The sequence below is a fragment of the Rosa rugosa genome, chromosome 3, assembly GCF_958449725.1.
Source record: "Rosa rugosa chromosome 3, drRosRugo1.1, whole genome shotgun sequence".
In the NCBI taxonomy this organism is placed as follows: domain Eukaryota; kingdom Viridiplantae; phylum Streptophyta; class Magnoliopsida; order Rosales; family Rosaceae; genus Rosa; species Rosa rugosa.
In genome coordinates, this window is record NC_084822.1 from 48353917 (window position 1) to 48374090 (window position 20174).

Consider the following 20174-nt stretch of genomic DNA (forward strand, 5'->3'; position numbering starts at 1 on the left):
TTTATTAGCAATTAATATACCATATAGAAACAACATTATTTTGTCACACAATCTAATAAACTATATTGTTACAATGATCATGGCAAAAGAAGATTACCATCTGACCCCATTATTTATTTGTTCCCTCCTATTAAACAAAGCAAAAGAACCTTCAATCAAGTATATATTGTTTGCTGTTGACTATGAACCAAGACAAAGGGTGGAGCCAAGTCAAGTGAAAGTTTTGTACAATGTTATGGTCCATCCCAATTCCCATATGAAATTAATTTGTATCACAATCTATGAACAAAAGTGAAAAGAAATTTGGGGACCCAATAGGGGGAAGATCTAGTGAAATCTCATCTCATATGATTTTCTTCATGCATGATCTGATTAGGGAAAGCCATGAAAACATGGTCAAGAACAGAAATATCTTCTAGATTTCTAATGAGAATTACAGGTCCCATATTGCTTTCATTTAGTCAAAGCAGCTGTGATATACAGTGCTCAGATATATATATAATTTACAAAACAGTCTGAGGAATAATAAGCGAAAAGAGAGATGACTAACAAACACGCTTTGCTTTTGTATAAAGATTCTGATATTTCAGATTGACTAAGTTCCAAGATGTATGAGGCTGAAAATGTAGCTGTTGAATTTTCTGTGAAGAGAGTCGACAGCTTCTTATTATTAGTCGGCAGATTTCCAGAACTTATTGGGGCTGTTGAGTGTGATCCTTGTATATGTTTTCAAAAGCAAAAAGAAAAGAAAAGGCTAGGCATCTGCAATTAGATCTGGGTGGATCGTAATTCGTACAAGTACTGAAGTACATATATATCAGATATTGATTTTTTTTGTGTACGAATTCACGAAAGATGAACAGTTCGCATCTATAACACTACAGTCGTGATACATTGTAGACACAAGAAAATTGAAACTGAGTATGAGTCCAACAGTTTTGAGTGGTCACACACTACTAGAAAAGGCCTCATAGAATACAGAATTTTTTCTGTATCTTTTGCTTTAAATAATACGAATAAGGGTATCTAAAACTCATTAGGTACGGTGCAGCCATGAAATGAAAATGGGTATTCTCTATAGCAGGTTCCACTAACCAAAAGCCACGCTCAGGACTTCAGTATCTCCCTTTTTTCTATTTTATTATTTTGCGTTAATTTTTTTTCACTCCTTATTTGTATTTTTTTTTGGATGTTTTTATTTTTTTTATTTGTATATTTATCAAAATATGAAATATTTTTTTTATTATCTATATATTTTCATTTATACAGTATTAATTTTTATTTCTTTTTTCTTTTTTTTTCGAAGTCAATTATTTCTTTTTTACTTAATTATGGTCATATTCAACTGCCCGATTCCGGCGACAAAATCCTCTCTTTTTCCGGCAATTCTTTCTTTCTCCATTTATCTTTGCATCTCTCTTTCTCTTTTTCCAGCCATTTTCTTGCTCAACTATCCACCCATTGTCATGGCCTATAGAAAAAGATCAAAATGAGAAAGAAGTTGACCAACTCATAAGGTCACAGAGTATGAAATAGAAGAAAGTAGGAATCATAATCACAAAGAAGCCAATCAACCATGGATGACCATGCATGTCGATCTGATGCTGCTAAAGCTCAGTCTAATCTGTAGAAAATAATTCGGTCAAGATCAATTAGGAGTATTGCTTATATCTCAAAAGAATTAATCAAGATTGGATTTAAATGGTTCTAATACCTGGTGATGAAGAAGATTGCAGCAAATTAGACTTTCCAATTCAACTTCAAGAGTAATCACAGATAGCTTCTTGAGTGCTTGAGAGAAGAACCCTAATTGTAGAAAGAAAATTCGTGCGAAAGAAAGAGATTAAATAACTCAATATCCTTATCTAGAGTTGAGAAACCAAAAACCCACTATCCTTATCTAGAGTAAGAAACCTAAAACAATTATACATCCTCTCTCTTCTTCTTTTTTTTCATTTATAAAGAAAATATCTTTGATAAATATTTCTGATATATATATATATACATATCCAATCCAGAGCGGAGCTCCGCTTTGAAATTAACGTGTGAAGTTCGAGTTTTTGGCCACTTTTTGGTCACATATCCACATCTTGATCGTTCAGGTTTTAGGTACTAGTGTATAGATCATCTCTGCAAATTTTCAGCCAAATTGATGATCGTTAAGGTATCTAACTCGCTTAAACCAATGGACGGACTGAATCTGTCAACCTGAACCGTACTAGCTTTAAGGCAATTATCAATGCCTTAACAATCATCATTTTGGCTGAAAATTTGCAGAGACGATCTATATACTAGTACCTAAAAACTGAACGGTCGAGATGTGGATATGCGATCGAAAAGTGACCCAAAACTCGAACTTCACACGTTAATTTTCAAAGCGGAGCTCCGCTTTTGATAGGATCTGTATATATATATATATATATATATATATATATATATTTTATTGCATGAGATGCGGCTCATTCTTTCATATATCTTTCTATGGCCAACATAAACAACATAACTGAATTGAATTTTAGGAGGCAACTGCCCAGAATTCATCAGACCTAAAAATTAATCTGTAGTTACTCCTCTCCATGAAGCCAGGAAACTTTCGTACCAAACTTATCAGTGAAAACTAATTATTATTTGAAATTCTTAAAAGAGGGGAACACCATCCGTTGATTGAAACCATTTCGAAGTAAACAATATATGCCCTGCTTTTATAGTGTATAAGGGCCAACCAAAGGACTTACACAATCAAAAATGTCTCTGATATATATCTTTTGGATTTAGATAGAATATATTTATCTTTTTTTTTTTAGTGAAATAAAATATATTTACCTATTTAAAGTAAATAACATCATAATAAATATGTTTCTACGTAAAAAAATGTATATTTGATAAAAATATTGATACGGATTTCAGTGAGAGAAATTGAAAGTCACGGTTATAATAACAGTGTGCAAACAAAACATATGGATAAGGGTGTGGTCTATTAATTTTATATATTTTTATTTATTTACTATTATCTTTTCTTAGATACATACTGATATTAGTATCTAATAAGTCTAAATATTTTGATTTGTTACGGTTACGTGTATCTATTAGACAAATGAAACAGAAAATAACAAAGGGTGTCATTTGCTCTATCAAATGATACTGTTACAAAAGTGTGTCTAATAAGGGGGTGGCTAGTAGCCAATTTTCTAGTAGTGACACTAGTCTAGTGTGAAGCAGCCAAACAAAAGCGTATAATTAGGGATACACATGGTGAAACCAAGACTTGGCAGACAAGCTTAGAGGAAGGTCCTACTCCTACTCGAGTATGAAAAGGTATGAACAACAAGAGCTAGCGATATGAATATGATCCCTCAGACTTCTCACAGAGAACAGATAACAGAAGAGAGAGCATTAAAGAGAAATCAACATTTCTTGTTTGGACACCCTCGATGGGAACAGATTCGAATTTTGGAAGATTTTGCAGCACAAGGCTAAAATTTGGACCCCCCAGCAAGAAAAAGATTATATTTCTAAGGCCCACATAAGATCTTCAATTTGCTCTGTGGCGCCCCCACCATTAACCTTTATTTATTTCATGTCCCCTCACCCCACAAGATTAAAATCATGAATATTGGATAGTATTATTCATCCCATATATACCATACTATGATAGCATGTGTATATTACTCTATAGTTGACCCAATTTGATGGTGATTAATTAGTGGTTATAAATTTGAATTTCATTGGCATAAGAAACGAGATTAGAAAAATGAGACAAGAAGTCAAGAACCAATAAATTTCATTAGAAAATATATGTTTGCTTCGTTCTCATTTTTGGCATCACTATTTTTCATCTACTCCAATTTCATTAAAAAAATTCATCTTCTATTGTAATAGTGTAACTGCTTTCAGTATTCTAGCGTATGAATGGGAAGTATGCAATTGAATATTAGACTATAATCTCTAACGTATAGAGATGTTAAAAAAATATTATAAAAGTTTATGAACTTCAAACTAATGAGCCCCCTAAAACAATCTTAAGCAATAACTCTACTAGGTGGTTGATTGACATTTATCATCAAATTAGTATTTGTTGTGGTCCCTTGTAGATTTTATCATGCTTAATTAGTTTGTCAAGAATAGTAAGATCTTCCATTTTGGTCGTTTCAATCGACATGAAATATTTTAATGTGTTTTAACTATTCTTATGCAATATATATGACACCATGTTTACCTAAAAAATCCAATCAAACATCGTATGGAATCTCTTATCTGTTTTGTTCCTATAGTTGAGTCTCATATACCGACTTTAAAAGCATTATTAAAACCTTACCATATCATAGGAACTAATGTACTTAGTTTATACAAGTTGCGGAGAGTCTAGGAACTAATATACTTTAGTTTATACCATATTATGAAATTTACCGTATAACAGACTTGAGAAAGTTCAGAATTTGAAATATAGCCACATTGTTCGCACGGGTCCCAAATTTCTTCCATGATCTGTAGTTTATAGTGCATTTGAGCATTCGACTCAAAATAATTCGGTAATGGAAGAAAAGATTAAATACTTTATAATTAATCTTTGATCGGAGATGTTACAAATTATGATGTGAGACATTATTCTCAATATATTTTATATAATTTTAAGATTAATTAGAAGATCGTGAGCGTGGCTACTTACTAGATTTGCGGATCGACGATGCTCTATTTTCCTAATTCACCATGAAGAAGCTGACTCTAAAAGAAACTACACTGTAGTACGTATAATAACATAATGTATAGTTCACGCTCTTAATTTGCTATTCACTTAGATGAAAGTAAAGAATCGTAGGTTATAGGCTAAAATAGAGGTGATAAGAAAAACTTAAGCAGGCTTAATACTCATGCGTTTCCGTGATTCCATTATTCATGGCAACTTGATCGTCACACGTACATTCCATGAATCCTACATACCACACTACATTTCTAAACAAAGTAACTAGGCTACTAGGCCTTCACGTAATTTTCAATACTTTTGATTCCAACGCTTTGAAGCCAAGGATCTAGCTGCAGTAAGCAAGTGGTAACCACTTTTGTCTAAGTCCCATCCCTAGCTCCCTAATCAAATCCAATTTGCACCCCCAAAATCAACTCCTTTTCATCATCATCATGACCAAATTTTGGATTAAAATTATGAGATAGATCTCCGGATTTTCCTTGGCAATCAAACAAAGAAAAAGAGAGAAAAAAAGAGAACAAGATATGAGTGGTTGTACCAACGCGGTGGAGTAGAGAATCTAGTGAGAGAGAGGGAGGAAGAGAGAGAGATTAAACATGAGAGAACACTAGAGAAAACACATGCATGACACATGACTCTCATGACACTCACACAACAAAACAACATCTTGAAAAAGAAATTTCAAAAAATTGAAAAAGCAATTTTTCATTTGGTTCATTGTCATGATATATATGATATACACCCACCAACTTAATAAGGAATAATCACAGACCACCTCTCATTCCCTTTAGGCACGCCTCTCTCTCTCTCTCTCTCTCTCTCTGCAAAACTAAGCTTTGCATTGGTATATATACAAGGAATATACAGAAGCAGCAGCCAAAGACTCTGTATTAACGGCCATTGAAATCCAAGAGGCTTGCTAGTTAAGCTTCAGTTTCAATATCTCATCAGCTTCTACTCTAAAGATGGAGGTGATGAAGTCATTATCCGATGTTGCAGACTCCAAGCAACAACAAGAACAGCAGCAGCAACAACAACATTTCCATGTTTTGGCTGTAGATGACAGTGTTATAGACAGGAAGCTATTGGAGAGGCTCCTCAAAGGTTCTTCATACAAAGGTATATATCATTGCATATATTACATGACATCAAGAATATCGCGATTGTTTGTTTGTTGATGATCCGATATTTGCATCTGTTATTAATTTGGTTAGCTGTGTTTTAGTATTTGATTTTGATTATCTGGTTGTTTTTGTTCTTTTTTCTTTTTTCTTTTTCTGTGGTAAGCAGTGACTTGTGTGGACTCTGGGGATGAAGCTCTTAAATATCTGGGTTTGATTGATCATGATGACCAAAAACCTACAGATTCATCTTCATTCACTTCCCCATATCCTCAGCAGTCGTCATCAGAACAAGAGGTGAGGAATTCTAGCTCTTAATCATCTCAATTCCCTGATAAATCTCTGTTGCATGGGATAATTTGTTAGAAAATTCCTGGGAAAAATAATATAGTGCTTGGAATCTTGTATCTGACAATGGATCTAAATATGAGATGGGGGTGATGGATGACCTATCATATGAAAAATGGGCAAAGCCTAGTACTGAATTTGAACAAGGCTAAAGCTTGGAAATGGTAATGGACCCAATTTTGCTTGGATTCTGATATGACCTGCTTGTACCATAAATGCGAACATTGAAGTTGTACCCATGTTAGACAGTTAGGTTTATTACTTTATTAGAGAAATGATTCCATTCCAGTCCTTTTTTTTTTTTTTTTGTGAAGAATCAGAAGAAGAGGAGCGAGTAATTGATAATGACACATTTTGTAGAGTGATATTTTGGTATTATTTTTTGGTACCAGATTTTTGTCAGGCTTTGCCTCTCACACCTTAAACAGGAGCTGCTAATTATGTGTTAACGTACTAATCATTTCTTAATTTGAATCAAACGCTGTAGGGCTCAAAAGTCATCAATCTGATCATGACAGACTACTGTATGCCCGGGATGAGCGGCTATGATTTGCTGAAAAGGGTCAAGGTCAACCACTATAACCGACATAACTACCATAATTTCTTCAACGCACTGTTCTTGTTTCTTTCTTAATCTTGTAGTGATTGATTTATTAACATATATAAATAACTGGTGCCCTAATAGATTTGCTTAGCTAAGCCTCCGTTTGGAATTGCTTTGCTTTAAAAAAAAAAAATCAGTTTTTGTTTAAAATTTTAGATTTTATTGTGTTTGGTAAATAAATAGAAAACATGTTAATTGAAAATTATAGGTCACTGGTAGCAGATTTTAGATAGCAGCCTAAAGGTGATTTTAGAAGCTGCGGTGGATCAAAACATGCTCTAAAGTTGTTTTATGTATTGACAACACTTTTAAAAATATTATTTACCAAACACGAAACTGTTTTAATTCACAGCTGATTATTCTTACAACATAATAGCAACAGTTCTTTTTTTTTAAGTTACAGTAATCCCAAACTAGCCCTAAGACAGTTTAGAAAAAAAAGATTTTTTTTTTTTTTTTTTTTGGGAACCCACATTGAAATTTTCTTGCTTATACTAGTCCTTTGGTTATAGGGATCTTCTTGGAAAGATATACCAGTCGTAGTCATGTCATCAGAGAATGTTCCTTCAAGAATTAACATGTAAGTTTCTGCGCTTAATTTTCTGATTACAATTATTTTGCTGGTACTTTTTGCAAACCTCAAGAGTTTCTGAGCGTAAATAACACTATCATTAGAGCATCTCCACCAGAGATGTCAAAACCAACAAGTCAAATTCAAGTTTGACAGCTTACCTGGCAGACTGTCAATTTGCAAATCATCCCCTCCATCCCATATTTCATTTCATTCCGTCATCCTCTCCTTTTTTTTATTATTTTCAACAAAAATTATCATTAAATGTAATAAATAAATTATAAAGAATGCCTAAAGAGTTTGAATGTGTGTGGGTCCTATTTATAAACAATTCAAGAAAATAAATGACAGATGCTACAGTGCTATGTCAAATATAACAGATCTCCTTCATCTGTTATTTCCACCTCAGCTTTAACATATGGGTTGAATTGTCATTTCTGTCAAAACTTACCGTTAGAAATTGCCATCTGTCAATTGACATATCCATTGGAGATGGTCGTGTTGTTATTTGAATTCCGCATTCATTTAAAACAGTACAAGTAACGTTTTCCGCTAGAAAATTTTCTTTTACTACCCAAGTAAATAGTGATCTAACTAAAACTGATCGAATACGACTTGGTGCAGGTGCTTGGAAGAAGGGGCTGAGGAGTTTCTCTTAAAGCCACTTCAGATATCAGATTTGAAGAAGCTTCAGCCTTACTTGCTTAAAACCCTTGACCAACCTTCTTCTCGTGATAGCAGCATTGACGGTAGCAACAATCTCGTAGTTGAGGAGATCGGTGATGATGATCACGATGGCCAAAGCAAAATCAATGAGGAGATCAATAAGGGTAGCGTGATGAATAATACTAATGCTAGTAGTATTAGCAAGAGGAAGGCAGTAACTACTGAAACATCAGAGAGAATACCCAAGATGAAAGGTTTAGTTGTAGCATAGACCATAGATCTACTACTAGTACTAGTGGTGTTGGTGTTGGTGTTGGTATTGGCGGTAGTGGTGATAGTCTTATATAATAATATAAACATATGTATGTATTTGTTTGGTGGTATATGATCATAATCAAGTTTATGGGGGAGGACTAATTAATTGCTGCCAAGTTTGCATTCTTCTCCTATTAATATCAGATTCTCTATAGCTATGAACCCTTCAACCATTGAAGTGATGCTTGGCTTCTGATGTAATGATTTTCTAACCGAGATCACTGCGTTGTTTCTGATCTGGAGTTGAAGTGTTTGTTCAAAATACGATGAATTACGTACTTGAGTCATGGCCGAAACCAAACGTCATTCTTTCCAGCAACTTTCAGATCTGGAAATTAACGCTCTGCCTCTAGCTACGACCTCTGGCTTTCCAACATGCATATTGGCTATGGCATTAAGGTTATTTTCAAAATAACATATTGCTTATAATCATATGATTGGTTCCATGCATGACATTATTAGTTTAATACCACTTCGGCTGATTGGTTCCAACATGCATATTAGATTTGAAACTTCATATTGTTGTTCCATAAATAGTGCCGACATATATTCTTCGGAAAATTAAACTATATAAATAGAACAACTAACTCAGGACACTTTTGTTGGCAAAAACCATTTATTTAAATTGAGAAATATAAATGAAATCTATTGACTAGGTTTTCATCGGCAAAATTTGTTTCATGAATTAAAACATATTCATTCTCAAAAAAAAAAAAAAATAATAAAGTTACGGACTTGGCAGAAATCATATTCTTAGATTTTATTTTTCTTTGGTTGAAGACGAAATCAGAGTCCAATTTTCACGGACTTGGACAATTCGTTTATAATTTTTAACTTTCTATTTTTGTTTATCACTTTTGAAAATAAATAAATAATTTTGTTATTAATAAACCAACACAAATGACTAATTAGAGTGTAAGTAATAATTCTCAAAAAAAAAAAAAAAAGAGTGTAAGTAACAAGATCATTTTAAATTAATAAGAAAAATCAAATTGCGTTGTTTATATCGACCTAGCTCTGCTAGGGTTTAGGACGGCGGCATCTCCCTTGAGTTCGTCCTTCCCTGTATCTACTCCACTTCAATGGAGTCATTCACGGGCTTTGGTCCGTCTCTTGCTATTCTCCCTGCCTTCTGCTATGGGGCGGTTTGTCGAGATCTTGGCCGACAGAGGATGTTTGTTGGTGGGCGTTGCAAAACATCTGCTTATGGAGACTCGGGGACGGAGGCTCTGAGTACTGGCCTTAAAGAAGTGCGAGGCCAATCATGGTCTTCGGAGGTCGTCCGCGATGGTGTTCTGACTGATGGTAACGACGGCTGGGTATTCTCTTCGAGCTCGACTGTTGGGGGATTATGGGATCATGGTGATTCTGGTCTTTGGTCTTGTTTGTGCAGTTTGGTTCATGCTCTTTCTTTGAATTCTCCACGTCGATGGTGGGCTGATGATCAGGGATTGAGCCGGCGGTGGTGGTGGGCTGGCAATCAGGGATCACGCTGGCGGCTATGCAGAAGGATCCGGATCCGGATCCGGATCCGGGTGGTTTTGGCAACGGGTCCGGATCTGGGATCAGTTGCTTGATTGGTTTGGGACTCTTGTGCGTTAGTATTGGATTTGAGACCCAAGTTTATGGTACCTGTTCGTGAAAGATCGTCTGCCAACATGGCCATGTTCTGACACCCTTGGCCGGCTTCGATCTTTAGGTGGGAGAGTGCCCTCATTCCGGTGCCAAATTGGCTTTTGTCAATTTGTGCGTTGGAGTTGCATGGGTAGTCAAACCACCGACTACTCAAATCACTACACAGCTGCAATCTGTAGTGTAAAATCAGCGATGCGTTTCGACGTAGTTCCTCTTGCATTTTCAATTATCGTATTTCTTGCTTTTTTATTTATTGTATTTCCGATGCAATGTTTGCATCTTTTTCATTTCGTACTGTTTATTTCTTTCTTGATGTTTTTTGGCATCGTTTCGTTGTAATCCTTCATTTTCAATAAAGGGCTGACCTCATTTTACTCAAAAAACAAGATCATTTTAAAACATGTAGCATCCATCACTGCACTACAAAATCTTTGGAACTTCTACCAATGAGTATTTTGTGGAAGTTTATTTCGTAAATATTTTGTTGACAAAGGTCGACATATGTTACCTGCATGAACTTCTTAACCAATATCAGTAACAGTGACTAGACAAGTTTGAGATTGTTTTCTGGACACCAAGGAACACTTTTGAAAAAGTTAAAAAAAATAATGTGTTTTGACAAAGATATATAATTTTGAGTAGGGTTGGGCACAAAACCGATTTGGACTCAAAAACCGGCCGAACTGGACTGGAATTCCGGTTCTGTAACCGAACCGCTTGCAAAAAACACTGAAAACTTCATTTATCGAACTAAATTGAATTTTTCCGGTTCGAGCCCAGTTTTGTGATTCAAACCGACCACAAAAAAACGAACCGCCCGAATTAAAATATATGTATATTTTTTTAAGGGAAAATTACTGGTCCCCCCTTTAACTTTTGGTGCGTCGACAGTTCAGTCCCTGTTATTCCAATTTTAACAGATAACTCCCAAAACATTCAAATTTCACACAATTTGATCCAAAATTACCATTTTACCCCTCACTTATTTTTTTTTGTTTTTTTTTATTCTTCTCTCTCTCTCTTTTATACATATGTATATATATGTGTGTGTGTGTATGTATATATATTTTTTATTCTTCTCTCTCTCTTTATATATATATGTATGTGTGTGTGTGTGTGTGTGTGAGTATATATGTATGTATGTATATATGTATGTATATGTGTGTGTATATTTTTATTCTTCTCTCTCTCTTTTTATATATATTTATATGTATATATGTGTGTGTGTACATATACATATGCATATATATACATACACATATGCATATATATACATACACATATGCATATATATATATATATATATATATATAGTCCGTCTCAGGTGCGGACGTCCGTACCGAGCGGACGGTACGGATTTCCTGTTTTCGACCACTTTCCGGCCACATTTTTACATCTTAACCGTTCAGTTTTTTAGGTCCTAGTGTATAGATCACCTTTACAAAATTTCAGCCAATTTGGTGATCGTTAAGTCATCCAAAACTGCAATTTACCATTATAAATACGAACGGTTCCGGTTCGACAGATTCGGTCCGTTCGTGTAAAATGCAATTTTAGACCAAAGTGTCAAGTACCAAAGTGTCAGGTACCAAAGTGTCAAATTAGTCATATCTCAGACATTATAAAAAGAATTTACCCTAACAAAAACATAAACAAGTAGAGAGAGCTTGTTAGTTGTTGCATCTTGTTATTATTATTATTATTATGAGGAATGCTTGTTGTATAAAAAATCAGACCATTGCAACTCATGATGGAAACAGTGAATATAGTAACTTCAAACACTAGTAAATTAAACTCGTTCAAGGGTCACTACATCAACAAAACTGCACACTATCACAACTACGCTATCCTTCAAACTATTGTAGCTGTTGAAAGCACCTCCCATTTTATTCAGGTAAAGAAAAGGAACACATAACTATAACTACGGGATGGGAGTGACATAGGGAGGTAAGTCAGATATTGCTTTTATGCTCTACCAATCTCTGAAAGTCAGATTGTAGCTGCCGCCATCATATCCAACTAGTAGCCCTAATGTCTGTTCTCCATCAAAGGTTGTCGTCCTGTTCAACAGTAAAATCCATTACATTTAACAACAGAGACACGAGATAAGTAGTAGTAATCCAATTCTAAACAAAGAGCTGAGTTTACCTCTTTAGAGCTCATCTTTTGAGGACTCTTGGTTCTCAGTTTTAGTCTCAGATTTGTCCCGATTCTTTTCGATGAAAGCAATGAGGCTTTCCTTGGACCTGTCCTCCTCATCATGGGACAAGAGCTTTCCACTTGCTGTCCTGAAGTACAAAGTGGGATAGTATTTCACATCGAACTCACTTGGGACATCATTTGCAGTAGCATCCTGGAAAGGCAATGCAAGAAATGAATAACATAAAGAAAAACTCTTTAGCAACACAACATTAACATCTGCAGAAACGGGAAGGAGAAGATGTGGAAAACATATCCCACAATTTGAGGCATGCGCATTCTTAGAAACCAAATGGTTTGGTAGCACATCTATGCATCATTGTACATAAGGATCACCATTTTGATTTTCTATGATTACAATGATGATCATGGAAAAAGAAAAAAGCAGAGTAGGATGATAAAACTTACAAACTTTGCAATAACAACTTCAGGATCCTTTTCAAATGATACAGCAACTTCATCCAAGATTGGTGCAAGCTTCTTGCAGTGTCCACACCATGGAGCATAAAACTCAAGCAGCACTGCATAGTAAACAAAATATTATACACATATCCTAGCATAACCATAAAGCAAGCATGTATGGAGTTTGTTTGCTTTCATCATCGTATGGCCAAAACCAATCCCTACTTCCTCCTTGTTTGCTAGGTAAATTCTACCTGTTACACTTGCAGATAATTTTTTTTTTTTTTGGAAAAAGAGAAAAGAACACTAAGAAACATAATGCCCGCACCATTTTTCCCAGACTTGAAAACGATGTCCTGGAGGCTCTCAGCGACTACAACTTTAACAGGGTCATCGTTCTTCTCAGGGATGGGTTCAGACTTCTTGTATGGTGATACTTTCCCATCCTGCAAGTGTGTATTTCAGTCAATAGGTCTCAATGCTAAAGAATTAAAATTGGAAAATTTAATATGATCCCTTGCAAGACAGAAGTAGAAGCCTCACCTTGTATTCCTTCACCCAAACTGAAATATGATCTGGCTCCAAATGTGGTTTCAAAAACTTTTGTCCGTCATTGGTCTGTATGATGATGAGAGGCACTTGGTCTTCTTTAAGTCCAAAGTACTGTTCATAACAATTGACCATTTAACATGTCAATTAACCTATAATAAACATGTCTGCATTTGCACAGTATATAAAGACTAGCTGAGTAAAAAATATTACCTGGAAGGCACCTTGACTAGCCTCTAGATCTCCAACTAAAAAGCTTATGCCTTCTCCTTTGTATTTCTCAGCTACTTCACGATACTTTGATTTAAAAGCATCAGCAACATCACTGCTGAAGTTCAGAAACAACATAGCCTACGAAGTCCAAAACTCGAGTTAGGGGACTGCCTATCACAGTATGAAAGTTGTGATAAAGCATTTTGCGGTTTAATTGAAAGACGTATTATAATGAATTAATCCAATTTAAGAGCAGACTCAAAATGATTATGACAACAAGTTTGAGTTATGTGAATATTAAAACATCAAAACCCCTGATTCACATTATTCCGCTTAGTTTGGTGTTCGGTTCTGTAAGACACTAGAGACTTGGTATAGAGATTGACGAAAATTTGGGTGACCCTGAACATACAACATCACATTGTAATAAACAGAACCAGAACATATTAACTAACATTGTAGACCGGGATTCACCAGCAGGAGTCGATTTGAAAAGGAGGAATTAAATCATGCCAGAGAATATACAATATACCTTATCATTTGGACCATTGAAGAACTTGATAACAAAAGGGTGGTTGTCTGGGTCATTGTTGAATTCTGTAACAACTGGCAAGCTAGATTCTTCAATGAACTTCTCTAGAGCCTCTACATTGAATTCCTGAAAGCATGGTTACCTCATTAATATTTGTCAATGATATACATGTATATATCAATATATAGACACCCATATCTTATCCTTAATACCCACCCTATATATTTTATAATATAGCAGAAAGTCTGTCATACCTTGAAATCAACAAAAAGTTCATCAAATGGCTTGAACAGTCTAACTACTGGCCCAGTCACAGATGAATCACCACGGGGTAGGTGCTTTGCATCAAGAGTGTGACCAAATTCATAATCTGAACGCAATTTCTGAGCTAGAGCCAAGAATTTCTCATACTCCTCTCCAGAGAACTTGTCAAACACACCAACCTGCAAAGATATGAAAGAACTGAAATATACCAACTGATAATCCTCAGGGAGATTAAATCAAATCACAAAACAAAATCAGACAAGGAACACTTACAACAACTATCTTCTTTTCACCAATAACAGTAGTTGCATCGTCAGCACTCTTTATTTCAACAGAAGCTGGACCACTTTGTTTCTTCAAATAAGTAACAATACCATCGGCTTCACGAGGACCCTTGTATTCCTGGATAATCTTCCCACCATTTCTTAGAATTTTGATTGTGGGGAAACCCTTAACATCATATTCAGAAGCAAGTCCTTTGTTTGCTTCCTCATTTGCATCAACTTTTGCTAGAATGACTGGTGGGTCATTACTGCTCAAGATAGATGCAGCTTTTTCATACTACACATCACCAAAAGAAAGATAAAGAAAATACTGTCAGATGATCACAAAAGAATCAGGAAAACGTCATTTCTGAATAGCATGCAAACGAAAAGCTTTGTAGAAATTAACAATAAACATTTCCGTACCTCTGGAACCAGCTTCTTGCAGTGGCCACACCTATAAGAACACAAAGAAATCAAAATTAAGACAGAATTCATAAACCTGAAAACAACTAACACGATATAATTTCTCTAACAATGTACAAAATATATCAATTCATAACTCAGAATAATATGAAGATCTCCTTTCTTCAGCGTAGATAAGCACTTACATATGCATGATACTCATATTATGTTGGTTTGGTACAAATATTTCGCAAAATAGATAAACAAAACGCTAAATCAAGCATTTACCACCGAATTTGCGATCTACAAATGATATTAGGCCATATTCAACCACTGCATGCAGCAAGATATACTAGCTTAAACCTTGAACTTAAATCCACCTATATTCACCAAAATTCCAGCAGCAAAACCAAATCTAAGATGCGAATTGCGAATTCATTCCTCTAGAAATGCATATCCAAACCACGAATTAATCAAATTCCAGATCCACAAACGCCAAAACACAATTAACCAAAAAAAACAGAGCAAACAAACACCGATTCAAATCAAACCGAATCAACGAAACAAAAAGATCGAGCTGTGAATTGTGCATATTACCATGGGGCGTAGAACTCGACGACGACGAAGTCGTGCTTGCTGACAGTGTCAGAGAAGTTGGAGCTGTCCAAAGTGAGCACGAACTCCTTCGAATCAGCCTCGTCGGCGTGGATCGCAGTGAAGCACAGAGCGACGAGCAAGGAGAAGCAGAGCAAAACCCTAGAGGACGCCATAGCCGGAGCTCGGTGGTGGTACGGTTCGATTTGGTCTATGAGAGTCTCTGAGAGTCTCTCTCTCTCTGGCCTTCGGGGTTTTTATGGAGAGCGGAAGAGTGTGAGAGATCGGGTTAGAGAGAGAACGAGACAAAACATGGTGCTCACACGTGACACTCTCGTGGACGTTTTTACCTTCAGTACTCGCGCGAGTGTTTGATTGTGCGGTACTCGCTGTACATGTCGTCGATTTTCCACGTGGGGGACTATGATTGGGTTCGGCTCGTCACGGATCGGGATTTATTTGGAACTGTCCAAGCTATTTATCGCATTTTTGACTCGCGGGTTTGGTCCATGGCTTAGATTACTGACGGGGCTGACCCAATGGAGACGTGACACGTCATAATGTGTGCCTTCGTGGCTATTCGTCTGTGGGTTTGGGTTGCAGAGGATCCAAATGATTTAAATATGATAATAGATTTCTTTTCTGTTTTGCAAATATATCTTTTGAAAAACGGCTTTGCTTTTCTAAATCTGTAATTAAGAAAAGCATAAAACGCTTCTCTTCAATGGATTTGGCATTAATTGAAAATTAATTTTCTTCTAATATTGGTGAGATTAATTTCATAATTGACTGTTTTTCTAATTTAGAAAATGCGAGTTTATATATATATATATATATATATATATATATATATATATATATATAAATAATGCAAACCATATACCCGACATTCTTTCCATTAGTAACTTGGGTATTTTTTTTTTATTTTTTTTATTTTTTTTATTTTTTTAAGAGGATCAAATGATTTCACTCCTACTCCTATGGTGACTCGAACCCATGACTTCGTCATTAGGTAGTGGGTGCTTTAACCACTGAGCTAACACCACTTCGTCAACTTGGGTACCTCAATGATTGGTTACGCCGTTAGTTCTATTTTAAATTTGGGAGGGTATTTCAGTCTATTCACACGGGCAACCTAAACTTATCCGTTCTGTTTTCCCCCAATTGGAATCACTTTCAACCTCTCTCTCCAAATCGCATCTATACTTTCCCTCTCTGTTCTCTCATTCACTGCTAAGACAAAGATTCGCTTCAGACACCACTGAACAACAGAGGAAAAGAAGGTTGAGGAAGATTTGATTTGATTCCATGGACAGAACTTGGAGATATTTTCATGTGTATGGGGGAGCCACATGTATATGAAGGTAAATTGAAATGGTCCCCCCTAAAAGTTTTTCACTTTTACTCGATGACTTTATCTTGATTCTTTAAGCCTTTCTGTGGCTTTATATGGTTTATTTGTTGTCGATGTGGTGAAACCTTAAATTAGAGACTGACAGATTAGGGAGTAACTATGTGTAATGCATCTAAAGTGAATACATTTACAGTTAATTTGTGCTTTGATTACTGACACTGTCTATGTAATGTGTAATGCAAATGAAACTTTGTTCACCATGAAGATATATCATGGATGGAGGTTTTACAGTAACAAGGGTTTAGATAAGAGTTACAGAGGAGGGGAAGTGTTGTATGTTGATGGGGTTGACCCTGACAAGGTCTCAATGACATGCCTTCATTATCGGGCCTATGATATGGGATACCAGGCACCTCCAATTCAGTTCTGGTTTCAAATTCCTGGTAGTGAGGAAGGGACATGATACCTGCCTGTCATGAATGATATGGAGGCAGTGGACATGTACAAGTATGTCTCCCCTAGGACCAAGCTGCTGGAGTTGTACATAGTTTGTGAAAATGAGATGAGGGTATTCAGTGCAGAAGAGCTGAAGAAGTATGATGAGGATTTAGATCACACCTCTTTCATGAACTGGTGGATTAATGATGTAGAAGAATTGTCCATTAGTGAAGATGAGGATGATGAAGGGCCTCCAGTTGTGGACCTGTCAGGTGATGAAGGGCCAATCGAAGAGCACACTGCAGAGGATGATGATGTTCCAGGTAAGGATGATGGCCCAATGTTTGATGATGGGCTAGGGAATGTGGATAGCCAGGTAAGGATGATGGGCCAAACAACCATAATTAATGGCCCAAGGTCTGATGATGGGCCAGGGAATGTTGATGGGCCAGGCTGTGAGAAACAATCAAGGAAAAGAAGAACTTTAGACAAAGGGAAATAGAAGGTGCAAGATAAAGACATTCCTGCTCCAAAGAAAAAGAAAGGCAGGCTAAGGAAGGTTGTTCTGCCTAGATATGCAACCAGGTCTGGGGGGACAATGTTCTAGGCAAGGAGAAAGGACATCAAAGGGTGGGAGCCAACCAGAACAGGAAGATTGGGATTCAAGTTCAACTAATTCTGATGACCCCAATTTTGATGGGATCAGAGATTCTGACATTGAGTTGGACAGTGAGGTTGATGACCACCAATTTGCTGAGAATGTTGATGGTGATCCATCTAGGGTGAATGAATGGGATGATATGGGCTTTGAGGGGAACATTTCAGAGGACAATGGGAATGAAAGTGATAAATTTGGTAGTTTACATGGCTCTTCAGATGATGAGGGTGAAGATAGAGAGAGTTTTCCTGTGAAGTGCAGGAAAATGTATTCCAACTGGAGAGAGTTCAAAGCAAATGAAGACATGAAGAACCCTAGCTTTGAGCTGGGAATGGAGTTTGCCAATTCTAAGGTTTTCAAGAATGCTATTAGGAAGCATTCTGTTCTGACAAAAAAGAAACTCAGATACCCAACCAACACTAGACACAAGGTGAGCAAGAAACAACATTATTTGCTTTATTCCTAGTTTTATTTTTCATTCAATTTGTGAACTCTAATTGTGGACTATATCATTAACTATTTTGTCTCGTGTTTATTGACAAGGTGTGTAAAAGGTGTATAACTTCACCAGGGTGTCCTTGGAGGGTTTATGCTTCAAGTACTGATCTTGACAATCCAACAATCTATATTAGGTCATTACAGCTTGAGCATATGTGCAATAGCATTGTGAAGAAGGTATACCAGATGCATGCTCCATTTATAGCAGAGGAGTATCAATCATTTTCATGACTAATCCCAACTGGTCTAGAAAAGGCATGCAAAATGCTATCAATAAGGATTTTGGGATGGAGGTTGGATACCAGATGTGCTATAGGGCAAGGATGAGAGCCAGGAAACTAGCACAAGGCACTTATGAAGACCAGTACTATTTTCTTAAGAGTTATGCTCATGAGCTCAAGAAAAGGAACCCTGGTACCTCAGTTTGGATTCAGACTGAGTTGGATGGAGAGATGATTAGATTTAAGAGGATTTACATCTGTATAGAAGCTCTAAAGACTGGATAGAGGCATGGCTGCAGGCCATTCATATTTCATAAGGTTATATGGCTGTCACTTGAAGACAGTTCACAAGGGTTAGCTGCTCTCAGTTGTTGGCATTGACGGAAATAATAGGATTTACCATGTAGCTTGGGCCATAGTGGAAGCAGAGAGCAGGGAGACTTGGACATGGTTTCTAGAATTTTTGAAGGAGAGGGCAGGGAGTCTTGGACATGGTTTCTGGAATTTTTTAAGGATGATCTGGATATATACCACAGTGGACATTACACTTTTATGAGTGATAAGCAAAAGGGACAGGAGCAGGCCATCAAAGAATTGTTCCCAGATGCTGCACACAAGCATTATGTCAGACATATTCACAATAACTTTAAGAGTGATGGACACACAGGTTCTAATATTTGAACTTTAAACTTCTAAAATTGTTTGTCATAGCTTATGTGTGTTTCAAACTAAGCATGTTTAATTATGAATTGATTGTAGGGCTGGAGTTGAAACAAAAGCTTAGGGCAGTGGCAAGAAGCTGTACTATTAACACTTTCAGATAAGCAATGGAAGATTTGAAGAAAAGCTCAGTTAATGCATGGCAGTGATGCATGACAGGCCTGCAATTCACTGGTCGAAGTCACATTTCCATCCTAAGTTCAAATGTGACTTCCTTCTCAACAACCACATTGAGAGCTTTAACAAGAGCATTTTGGGAGCAAGGAAGAAGCTTATACGATCATGTCTGGAAGAAATCAGAACAGCAACAATGGTAAGGTTAGCAAACCGTAGGCATTATGGTCCTAATTAGAAGTGTAAGGTAGGACCAAGAGTGGAAAAGTTGTTGAAGAAAAGTGCAAACTTAAGCCATGAGTATAGGCCAATTGCATCAAGTCTATGGAGGTATGAGGTACAAGGAAGAGGGGTTGGATGTCAGAGTTGGGTGGTTGCACAACACTTAGTTGCCAAGTCCTGCACTTGTGGAAGGTATGATGTATCTGGCCTACCTTGTGGCCATACAATATCAGCCATCTACTCAAAAGGAATGAGCCCTGATGACTTTGTAAATGCCTACTATACCAAGGAGACATACATGAAAGCCTATGACCCAATTATGCATCCAATTGCCGGAGTGAAGGAGTGGGAAAAGATTCATAGGTTAACTGCGCCTCCTTTGTATAGAAGACAACCTGGCAGGCCTAAAATGAGTAGGACCAAAGAACCAGGTGAGGTGTTTTACTTGTCCAATTTCAGTTCAGTTGGTTACTTCACTTTTACTAACTTTCACAAGCTCTTTGTTGGGTTGTAGGTGAGGTGGCTCCACCTCATGGAACAACCAAGCTACCAAATGTCTACTACTC

General features: G+C 36.5%; 2 protein-coding genes across 2 annotated transcripts; one reads left to right on the top strand and one right to left on the bottom strand.

Annotated features, from left to right (window-relative positions):
- The first annotated feature begins 5459 nt into the window (after positions 1-5459).
- On the top strand, positions 5460-8512 carry LOC133736546 (two-component response regulator ORR10-like). Its single transcript, XM_062164088.1, has 5 exons — positions 5460-5821; positions 5993-6120; positions 6659-6739; positions 7288-7355; positions 7971-8512. The coding sequence occupies exons 1-5, from the start codon at positions 5668-5670 to the stop codon at positions 8281-8283; spliced, it is 744 nt and encodes a 247-aa protein (XP_062020072.1). The 5' UTR covers positions 5460-5667; the 3' UTR covers positions 8284-8512.
- A 3203-nt stretch (positions 8513-11715) lies between these two features.
- Positions 11716-15652, bottom strand: LOC133736545 (protein disulfide-isomerase-like). The gene is made up of 11 exons (XM_062164087.1): positions 15387-15652; positions 14811-14841; positions 14395-14682; positions 14112-14300; positions 13858-13983; positions 13326-13463; positions 13107-13226; positions 12892-13009; positions 12570-12682; positions 12111-12315; positions 11716-12022 (listed from the first exon to the last, which is right to left on the bottom strand). The coding sequence occupies exons 1-10, from the start codon at positions 15557-15559 to the stop codon at positions 12115-12117; spliced, it is 1497 nt and encodes a 498-aa protein (XP_062020071.1). The 5' UTR covers positions 15560-15652; the 3' UTR covers positions 11716-12022; positions 12111-12114.
- Positions 15653-20174: the final 4522 nt, after the last annotated feature.

Bases quoted from the DNA above. Each gene is read 5' to 3' on its own strand.
- LOC133736546 (XM_062164088.1), top strand. From the start codon at position 5,668: ATGGAGGTGATGAAGTCATTATCCGATGTTGCAGACTCCAAGCAACAA. The intron at 5,822-5,992 runs GTATATATCATT...TGTGGTAAGCAG, and splicing joins CAAAGGTTCTTCATACAAAG to TGACTTGTGTGGACTCTGGG. The intron at 7,356-7,970 runs GTAAGTTTCTGC...GACTTGGTGCAG, and splicing joins GTTCCTTCAAGAATTAACAT to GTGCTTGGAAGAAGGGGCTG.
- LOC133736545 (XM_062164087.1), bottom strand. From the start codon at position 15,559: ATGGCGTCCTCTAGGGTTTTGCTCTGCTTCTCCTTGCTCGTCGCTCTG. The intron at 13,227-13,325 runs GTAATATTTTTT...TGTTATGAACAG, and splicing joins CTAGTCAAGGTGCCTTCCAG to TACTTTGGACTTAAAGAAGA. The intron at 13,010-13,106 runs GTGAGGCTTCTA...ACACACTTGCAG, and splicing joins TTTGGGTGAAGGAATACAAG to GATGGGAAAGTATCACCATA.